This window comes from Netta rufina (assembly GCF_964035555.1).
Source record: "Netta rufina genome assembly, chromosome: 10".
NCBI lineage: Eukaryota > Metazoa > Chordata > Aves > Anseriformes > Anatidae > Netta > Netta rufina.
This window is the reverse complement of record NC_140133.1, coordinates 21,009,847-21,020,536: the sequence shown is the minus strand read 5'-3', so window position 1 is coordinate 21,020,536 and position 10,690 is coordinate 21,009,847. Positions and strand designations below refer to the sequence as shown.

General features: G+C 42.9%; 1 protein-coding gene across 1 annotated transcript; it reads right to left on the bottom strand.

The window, feature by feature from the left end:
* Positions 1 to 3,988: 3,988 nt before the first annotated feature.
* Positions 3,989 to 9,639, bottom strand: TRNT1 (tRNA nucleotidyl transferase 1). The gene is made up of 7 exons (XM_084292624.1): positions 9,479 to 9,639; positions 8,762 to 8,955; positions 8,023 to 8,161; positions 7,647 to 7,773; positions 6,741 to 6,934; positions 6,320 to 6,570; positions 3,989 to 5,684 (listed from the first exon to the last, which is right to left on the bottom strand). The coding sequence occupies exons 1-7, from the start codon at positions 9,624 to 9,626 to the stop codon at positions 5,439 to 5,441; spliced, it is 1,299 nt and encodes a 432-aa protein (XP_084148750.1). The 5' UTR covers positions 9,627 to 9,639; the 3' UTR covers positions 3,989 to 5,438.
* Positions 9,640 to 10,690: the final 1,051 nt, after the last annotated feature.

Below are 10,690 nucleotides of genomic sequence, written 5' to 3'. Positions count from 1 at the left end.
TCTTGGAGGACACATTTTTTGCTGACTGGAACAGAAAGAAAATGGGTTTACACTGTGTTTTGAATTGTATTGGTTACGGAAAATGATGCTAAGGGAGTTGAAGAGCAAAGGACAAGGCACAGAACAGCATGAAGATAAAGCATAGGTTGTCATTCCAACTAATAACTAAAATGAACCATTAGGACATTCATCTCAAACTCTTCTGTCTCATCTGTACATGTATTTTAATCTGCGTGAGCAATTCCTAGATAACACTGCTAGTGCAGGACTTGTTCCTACTGCAAGAATGTCCTGCTCTTACTAAAGTTCTGCAGCATGCTCTGGACCTTACCTTCCCCTGTATTTTCAAATCTTAGTGTCTTATGAGAGCTTTAAATGGCTGCATGACAATCCCCCCCCAAAATGTGCAGGTAGTATGAACTCAGGATGGGTGCCACGCTACTGGAAAAGCCCCACAGTTTTTCTAAGTGTTATTTAGAATCACATGGAGTGTGTGACAAAAGCACAAGGATTACAATGGGGATTGCCATGCCGCTTCTTCACAAAGCCACCTGCACATGCCCCGGAGCACGCTTCCCGGCCTCATATTTCTTTTGGTACAGTTTTATCTGAAGGTACAGTGACTAAATGAGGCTATAGGATTGTAGTTTAGGCTATATGCAGGTAGTGGAGCATGCTGAATTGAATTTCAGACTCTTTGGGAGCTATTGTCTTACCAAGTTATAAAGAAATTACCTAAAATGTCAAAGCTTTAAATCCTTGTCCCCTTGCACAGCCTGGTAATGAAGGATGCTGTTAGTCTTGCTAGCACAATGCTCTCTTAATGGAACATAATCTGCACTGTCCCGTCGGAGCTGGGAGAAGCTTTTTAAGGGAGGAAAAGGAATGATTACACTACAGCCGGTCCTGCTCCACGATATTCTGTTAGATTTGTTAATTTATTGAGGCTTGTAAGAAAGGTCACCCACTTGAACGAGAGCCTTTATAGAAGACTGGATACCTAAAGATGTTACCCCTGATTTTACTGGCTCCATAGAGAAATTATAACTGGTTTGATACGGGAGTGTGTTCTATGGCTTCCTTAATCTTAGAGTGCTCTTCTAGAGAAGGCAAATGTGACTTTTAGAGTGCTGAGAGGCTACACTAATTGAAAAGATTCATCAGTGTCCACGTATTGTGGCACTTGTCTGCATTCAGTTTATGTTTTCCTCGCTGTACATGTTTTTCCCTGCCCATTGGTACCTCTGCTTCTAGTACATGGGAACAAATAGGTTGGTATTGCCATCAAAAAACTATTTGAGTCCTAATCCCTCGAGATTCCCATTTAAGTTAATGAGCCATTTGTGTCTGTACCATATGGGGAAGTAAAATAAGGATAATAATCCTGCTTTTATGTTCAGCTAGATGAATTCCCATGTACAACGCTTATTTATTGTGCAAGCTGTAGATACAGGCGTCGCTCTTTCCCCAAGCTGAACAGAAACAAGGTCTGGGGGGGCTGAGGCATAAACTTAACAGACCATGGCACAGTTCATAACTGTTTAGGAAGCACAGCTCCCAGAAGCGCATGTGCGCTGGAGATTTCTTTGTGAATCTACTGCACCGTGTTACTGCGTTTGGAAACCCAGTGCAGCGCCTGGCCCACTCTAGCCATGACACTGGGGTGACTTCAGGGGCTGTGCCTGGTTTGTGGGGGCGTAAGGACAGGGCTACAGGCCCTGCACACACCTGCAGAAAATGTTCTTTCAACAGGTGCAGGGAATCTGAAGCAAGGGCACAGGGAACACATTACTTCAGGCTGGTGACCTGACACACTTGTGGGGCTCCTCAGGACTCCATTTTGGGGCCACGTCTCTTCAGTGTTTTTATAAATGATTTGCATGCAGGACTCAAAAGCATACAGAGTTTGTGGATGATAGGAAATTAGGAAGTGCTGTTGACGGTCAGGAGTGAGCCCTGGCAGCCAGGAGGGCTGGCCCTGCCCTGGGGTGCCTCAGGCCCAGCACTGCTGGCAGGCCGAGGGAAGGGACTGCCTAGAGTGCAGCCACCATGTGCCGCACAGGCCGGGCCTCCACAGGAGAAGGCCTCCTCACAGCCTCTATACACATATCTATGTATACATCAGACATATATATAGCTATGTAGATGTATACACATAGATGTAGATGTATACACACAGGGGAGGCCAATGTGGCAGTGCCTGGGGGAGCTGCTCCAGACGCTGCCCTCTGGCGCAGCTGACATCCTCCCAAGGGTTTACTGAGCTGCCATGCCTCCCCCCAGGTGGTCGTGGGGCATTTGTGATTATTTTCTTCATATCTTTCCTTCAGGCCTTGGGTTCATAGGCTCTGCAGGGAGAATCAGCCATGCCCTTTCCCCTAAAAATTCATTCAAGCCACTCTGGCCTTTCAATCATTTTTACAGATCATTACATCTTGAGAGAATGGTAAAAACGTTCATTAATTCTCAGAAACCATCTGTGAGGGAAGCCAGTTTGGATTATTTACCATTTTGCCCTTCACACAAGGTTTCCCCCCAGGGCAGTGATGAGCTTGGGCAGGGGAGGCACCTGTGGCTCCCTCAAACACAGGGGCTCTGGGCTGCAAGGATGATTTTGGTCTGTGCACTCCTGTCCTGCTGCTCCAGACTCCAATTTGAATGAAAATTAGCTTCACACACAGGAAAAAGAGAGTTTATTTCATTATTCTTTGCAAACTGTTAAGACATGTCCCCCCAAGGACAAGAGGGCATATGGGAAATGTTAATCTTTTGCATTTTTTTTTTTGCAAGAAAAAAAAAAAAGAAAAAACACCAGCCAAACAAACTGAAATAGGTTGATTTACATCAATACTGGCAGCTGATTTTTAAAAGGGACATCACAGTGGGGAGTAGTGGACAGCTACCAACCAGCAAGTCCCCAGGTGTTTCTGATACCTCACTTTTAATTAAAACACATTGTGCACATTGTCTAACTAGTCAGGTAATCCTTTGGAGAAGGGTATTTTACTTGACCATATATGTTTAAATGCTTCATCTCTTATCACCGATGTGATATTTAAATATTTTGTACTCTATAAAAAATGTTTATTCAAACAGATCATTTTCCAGAACTCAACCTGTTACTGCTTGTTTAAAATATGCCATTGTTTTGATTGAATGCAGTTTCCTTTTTACTAGGATTTAATTTCTTTGAAATGTAATAAAACAGAGATGCTGGAAAGACCAAATGGAAAGAAGTATAACAAGACTTTTAAACGAGCTATTTGAGCACATGTGCTAACTACACTTAATTCAGAGCAGGAGTATTTAATTATGATGCTTTCAGAACAATCTGTGCTTTTTTCAACTGGCACCAGAGATCATAAAGCTTTCAAGTTGCTGTCCTTAAACATCAGAAAAATCCTACCTCCAAGTGGGGTTTGACCCGGACAAGAATTGTGTGTAACATAAAGCGTACTCGCTAACATTTTAGCATCTCCACAGAAGTTGCCTTAAAGGATGTAGTTTTGTTAAGTGTTCTTTAAAAGAGAATAGACTACTAAAGCACTAAATTTTATTACTTGTCTCCCTCCCAAGATTTTAGTAGTTCAATAAATTGCACAAGCACGCTTCAATTTAATTACATAATTAAATCAAACACCATCGTGTTATCAGGTTTGCCTTATTAACAGAGAAAAACAGCACATTTTTCCCTCCCTTGCTGTCTCCCTGAAGTTCTTAAGTACCTTCAGAATAATTTAAAGTAACTGATTTCCTAGGGAAAAAAAAAAGCAGCTGGTAACTTGTCTATATTAAAGCATAAAATGCTGGGGTTCGTGCCACTGCTCTGATGTTACTGCCATCTAGTGTTACAAAATGGTATCTGAGGAAAAGGAAACGTAGTAACCATGGTTTTGTAAGAAAACGTAAACGCGCTAATAAAATTTATATACACGAGATGCTTTCATTTAGAACAATTTTTAATTTTTTTTAAAGTACACCAAAAAAATCCGGGGATGTTATTACATGTTCATTATGACCAGCCATGAACAAATCAGTTTCAAAAGTCTATCTTCCACAGCATTATTTCATGCCTACTGTTCAAACAGACTACGAACTACTCATCAAGTCCAGTATGAGTTGTTAGGTACTACATGAACACAACTCTCTCCTCTTTTGGGTTTCCTTCTCCCCTTACATCCCATCAGCTTTAACTTAGAGTCAAAACCCCTTATTTCTCATATTTTCCAAAATGCTATTGATATATTTATTAATGTTGAGGGGACAAAATATTTAAATTTCCTTTTGAACTGAATTCAGAGTGCATTTTTAATGTGGATCTGCTCAGACAGAAGATATGTATGGACAATTAACACAGAAGCAACACAGCTGTTGCACATACCCTTTGGAAGATCCTGTAGTGATAGTAGCAGGGATGGTAAAGATTTCTTCCCCAAATAATTCTACTGATTTAAACAGAATGTCTGCAATGAGAGACGAGGTGAACGCCTCTGGGTGTAACTGCTGTGAGCTACAGAAAAAGATGTGTGGAGAATTACTGAATGCAAACCAGTAATTTATTGAGTGTCAGTAGTTTGAAGGCAACAGATACATGACTTAGGCAAGATTCACTTTGTTTAGGCACAGTAACATCGCCACCGTAATCCCACTTAAGTAACTGGAGAAGAAAAAGAAAGAGTCAACTACTGAACACAAGGAAAAAAACAAGTGGGAAAGCTGACTTCCCCTCACTTCTGCAATTTCCACTGACGATACACTTCAGTTATACGTTTGAGAACTGTAGGACCCTTCACCAGTTCTCTATGGATTTTACTCCTCATAATGAGAAGTTACTGAAAAACTACTGAAGAGAGAAAGAAGTTCACTAGACTGACTCAGTTAAGAATCCATACTTTCAGAATCAGTTTTAGCTTAAAAGGGTGACTTTTTTTTTTTTCTTAAAGAAAACAGATTTGTTTTACACGGTAAGGCTGTGACTGGGAACTGCTGAAGTGGGTATTTCAGTTTTATACATAGCTTTAATGACAAAAAGATTTATATCACACTTTGTCCCTCTCCTAAGCACAAAAACCCATGAAGAAGATGATTTTATCTACAGAAGTATCTTCTTTTTGAGATGTAGCAAAGTCACAATGAGAAAAGTCTTTGTGTCACCTCTACATTCCCCAAATCAAGATAAAGTAGTAAATATTTATCATTAAAATATAACAAAAAGAGGTAGTTTGTGGACTTTGCCAAATAAGATTTTACATCACTACAAAATTAAACCTCTGTTTGCAGAAAATACTTATTAATAAATGGGAGAACAGTGCTGTCTGTGAAGATCTTAAATACACAGAATACCATATTGGTTGCTAGTATGTTGACAAAATAATTACTGGTATCTCAATTCTACTTGGAACAGGGCACAAACAGTTCTCTATTATTATTCAATTTTGCTATTTCTTCAGGCAACTTAACAGTTCTTCTTTATCCATGTGGTATCCACTCTTCTTCCACTCCTCCCGTAACTGCTGTAATGCTGTTCCGATTTCTTTCCCAGAAGACACACCCATTTTTCTTAAATCGTGGCCGCTAACTGGAAAAGAAGGAACAGTCCATTCCTGCAATTCTTTTAAAAGATGTTCTTCTCCTTGGTACTTCAGAAGCTCCATTATCTTGGAATTTGTGTTAGCTTCCCTAGACTAAAGAAAGAAAAAAAAAGGATTCAGTATGAAACATTACAAACAGCTCAAGCTGTGCTCTACATCATATCACTCCTCTGACATATTATGAGGCACAACAAGTTGGAACTATGTAAGTGAGGATCTTCTGTCTCACAAGTTTTAAAACTCAGTCTGAGCTTGGAGGCTCTGGGAGATCCTTGGAGGCTTCCTGAATTCCAGGTAAGAGCTTTAACCATTATCTGCAACCTACAACTGGAGAGGGATTACTACCTTTCCTGTGGGAGGCAGGCCTCACTGTGGAGACTGACATCTCTCACCTTAGGCCTCAGGTACTGCAACAGATGTGCAGAACTTCACTTCTCTACTGAATAATATCACAAGTTGCCGACTTAACAGTACTTTTCATGAAAAATAAATACCAATGTCCCAGGAACTACACCAGCTCTCAAAGCACAATTCAACTATTGCTTTTTTTCAAAATAATTTCTTTAAAATGAATTTAGAACCTCAGTCTTCTGGATGAGAAAGGGAAAAAAAAAGAACCCTTCACAGCCCTCTCCTTCCTCTAGGCACTGCCATCTTTGCTGCTCTGTAGAACAGGCAACTCAGATTTACTGTGAAGAACGAAGTACACCAATGTGAAATACACTTACATCCATGATGAAATCTTGATACGGTCTAAGAGGTTCTGGACCCACTGCTTTGGTTAACTCCTGCCGGTGTTTCACTAAAAAGAGGCCAAGGTTCTTCTCTTCTTTTGAGATTTTCAGCCTCAAATCAAGGTTTGTGACATCATCCTTCACCTTGAACAATGATGTCAGAACAGTCATAGGTTTTGGACACAAATTTTGAATATTTTTAGTGACTCTGTCAAGTTCCTCTAAACTTCCATTAAGTGGTAGTCCTAAAGGGATACAGACAAGAAAGAGTGTTAATAAAAAAGGAAAAAAAAAACAGCAAAAAAAAGACTAATTTATTTCTGGGTAAAAGCAAACAAGTTTTATCTGTTTGCTATTCTGCAGTTCCTTTGGATTTCCTACTCCTCTATCATTTACAACCTGTGTTCAACTTTACCTATATATTGGGCAACATCCAGCTCATACAGAAGTCGAACCAAATGGTTTACATGGTTTCCAAGAAGAATTTTTTTCAGTTCCACCCAAATCCTTTCTCCTGATATTCCAGCCAAACCTTTGGCATTTTCTTTAATTGCTTCCAGTGTAGTAGGTTCATGATCATCAGGTTTTTCTGCTATTCTTCCATAAAACCTGCCCAAATAAATTTTTTGTATGTTACAACTGAGAACAAATATTCTACTTGTTACTGCTATTCGGAGAATTAATATCACAACAATATAAAGTATTGTACTTTAATATACTAGAGGACACTTTAAAAAAATATGACAACCAACTCTTTTTAACATTTCTGCTCTGCTATCTTTTTACAATCTTTTTCTACTACAAACGTTAAAGCTCTTCACTGCATGTCATTGTACCAAGCAGTACTAAGAGAAAACTGAAGAGAGACTACATGACTCGAAGAAGTTCACAGTCAAAGAAAAAGGTGCAACATAAGTTTGCATTGTCCAAAGCAAATAAACTCAGTCCTGATCAGACCAACCCTCATCCCCCTTCTTCCGCTTGCGGAAAGGTTCAAGGCAAGTAATTTTAGTCCTGTTGATTACACGTAGAAAATTGAACTGCATTCAATCAATAAGCTTATTGTTTCCTTTTAAATTACGTTTATTATATTTCAAACAGAATTGTTGAAAAGCCTTATTTTGACGAACAAAGGGTATTCTTCACATGAATGGAGAAAACAGAAGCCAAAACATGTAATTGGTTCTTTCATCATTTTTTAAGGAAAATAGTATCATTTCAGTTCTGATTCTGAACTTTCTCTGTGAACCTACTTTTCTACAACCAGTCATCAGAAGTACTTTCGTTCACTTCCTTATCTAGAAAAGGCAAAACCAAGTACCTGAAATATCTTAGGATTCGTAGATAATCTTCTTGTATTCTTGCACTTGCCTTTCCTACAAATCTAATTTTCTTGTTTTTTAAGTCTTCATATCCATTAAAAAAATCATACAGCATCCCATCCAAACCTAGAAGATGAAAAAAAAGTAAGAGTAGAAATCTACAAACATTACTGCCATAATTAAACACTCTCATTTGAAAATGCAGAAAATAAGTTGTATGATTAGAGTGGGTTGTCATGTTATCTCTCATATTTGTACAGACTTTTTGGCCGACAGCAATATAACTGAACAAAATGGAAACAGACTGAGAGAATTTACTGGCCTAATTTGAAAAGCAGTGATATATCTAGATATTTGCCTTTGAAATAATTTTACCTAAAAACATGGAATTGACAGTCAGATCCCTCCTTTCAGCATCCTTTTCCCAGTCGGTGGTGAATTCCACCTCTGCGTGTCGTCCATCGGTGACAACATCTATTCTAAGAGTAGTAATTTCAAAATTCTGTTCATGGAGCTGAAAATCCCACAGATACTGTTATTTCAACACAATCATGAATATAAATGTAACAAACACACATTTTTAAGCCCCATGTTGGTTTGCACGTGTCTGGCTTGAATACTAACTGTACACAAACACATATCATGTTTCCACACAGAGCAGACAATCAAAAAATATGAACACTTGAAAATAATCCTTGCATTATTCATTTTCTAGACAGTCTGCAGAAATCTAGACAGTCTGAAGAAGATGGAGTAAGAAGCAGAGGTACGAGCAGGGCAGAGAAAGCAAGACTTGGGAGGTCAGGAGCAGGAACAGAAAACCCTACAATCAACTTCCCTACTCTGCATGAACAGGGCAGCTTTTCTAGCAATGACGCAGCAGCATCAATGGGTTATGCAGAGGTAAAATGCATTAAAATGTTGCAATTCACTGAACTGTACAAAGAGAAAGTAATCAAAAAACACTACACACTTCAAAGTGGGCTATCACTTAAACTCTTAGTGTGACACTTCGACACAGCATGAGCATGCTACCAGTTTACTATTGGATGTGCTGCATATTAACCGATACATGAAGCAGTTAGAGAAGATCCCAGTCAAATCATAAACCAACCCTGGCAGTAATGGTTCCATGTTTTTCTCCTTTGTTATTGATCAGACGAACACCGGCGGACGTGAACATTTCCTTCATCTCTGCTGGTGTAGCTGTAGTGGCAAAATCTACATCTTGTGGTGTCATTCCGCTCAGCAAATCCCTCACAGCACCTCCTGCTATCCTCAGCTCATAGTTCTTCTTCTCGAACAGCTCTGGGAAGGAAAGGAAAGCCGTAAGGCACAATCCAAGATAAAAAAACACAGCACATGGGCAGCCATAACCAGCCTGCCACAGACTTAGTTCACAGAGGTGGGGATAAATACCTGAATATGCATTACCAAGTGTGTACATACCTGTTTTTTTTGCAAAATGCACAAATTAGGTACACAGCTGAGCACCCACGTGTGTTTTTCAGGTCATGTCTGATACACCTTTCTGGTGCATTTCCACCACTCTGCACATCAGCGGGCTGTTGTGTCTATCCCCCCACGATGCTGGGGGGCTCAGCAACCCGCAGGGGCAAGGACCCCGGTGCTGCCGGCCCCCCGAACCTGCACCCCGGCCCCCCAAACCTGCACCCCGGCACCCCAAACCTGCACCCCGTGCTCCCCCCGGTGCCTCTCGGCAGGGCCGCGCGGGCCCGCACAGCTCCTACCGGGGCCCTCAGCAGCTCCGTGCCGCATCCAGCCCAGCCCAGCCCGCAGCCCCCAGCCCGACCCCGCGTTGCTCCCCCACCTGCCACACTGCGGAGCCCCGGCGTGAAGAGCGCTTGGAACTGCGGCGTCTGCAGCCTCATGGCGCCCGCCTCGCCCCGCCGCCACCGCCGCGGCGGGAGCAGCCGCAGCCGGGCCCTGCAGGGCAGAAGGAGCCGCTCAGCCCACATCGGCCACGGCCGCCCTCCCCTCGCTCCCCCGCAGCCTCCGCGGCCCTCTCCCCCCGGCCCGGCGGCGCTAGGCCCGGCGGCTGCGAGCGGCCTGGCCCCGCCGGGAGCTCAGCGCCGCCGCCCGGCCCCGCCGGGTACCGAGGGCAGGGAGCGGCCCCAAGCCCGGCCCCACCGCGGTGGCCGAGGCCCCGTTACCGCCTGCTGCTGCTGCCGGGGTTCCTCAGTGCCGGCCCGCGAGCCCCCGCGGGATGGTGGCGGTGGAAACAAGCCCACACGAGTCCTTGCAAAGCGCTGAATTCACACCTTAGGTCGGGCCCCGTGTAGGCAGCACTTCCTAAGGTGCTGCCTCGCTTGTTCTGTAATAAAATAAGAAGTAGGTTCTGAGACACGCACAGCCACGCTACGTTTGAGACGTGCTGCCTCCTACAGGCAGAGCAGATGGAGCCTGTGCTTTGTGGCTCCCTGCTTTCCTCTGAAATAACAGCATTGGTGAAGTATCTTGGACAGAGCTGGTCCGAGCTGGCACGGGGAGCACGGGTTGCATGAGTTGCAGGATGGGAAGGGCTTGGCACGCTTTACTCCCGTGGCATAATGTTGTGAAGCCTTCAGAGGCCCACCAACACACCTCGTCCATCAGCTGCGGTCATCTGGAGGGGATACCAGTGCTCTTTCATCCCGTGTTTGGGGGTGCAGTGAAGAACGTGCTTCCACTGAGCAATGGGGCAGCGATGTTCAGGCTGCTGGCAGATTGCTGCTCTCCTGGGGACAGCAGAGCCGGTCATGCCGACCTCATAGCTACGGCTATGAATGTATGGGAATGCTGGTGAACGTTTGTCCTGCCAAGAAATAAAGCATGAAAAAAGGGAATAACAAAAGAAACACTACAGAACAGATTTACCGTGGCTTCGTTTCAGCTTAGAGAAGGGTTACAAATGGGACAAAAATAAACATTATTTTGATAACGATGCAGCCACAACTAAAGAAATGGGTTCATTGCTCACACAGGGTTTATAGCCAGTGCACCACTTGTGAGATCACTTCAGCAGTCACCAAAGCAGCGTTAA

Bases quoted from the DNA above. Each gene is read 5' to 3' on its own strand.
- TRNT1 (XM_084292624.1), bottom strand. From the start codon at position 9,626: ATGTGGGCTGAGCGGCTCCTTCTGCCCTGCAGGGCCCGGCTGCGGCTG. The intron at 8,956-9,478 runs GTGGGGGAGCAA...TTTCCTTCCCAG, and splicing joins GGGGCTCCGCAGTGTGGCAG to AGCTGTTCGAGAAGAAGAAC. The intron at 8,162-8,761 runs GTTGGTTTATGA...TGGGATTTTCAG, and splicing joins ATGGAACCATTACTGCCAGG to CTCCATGAACAGAATTTTGA.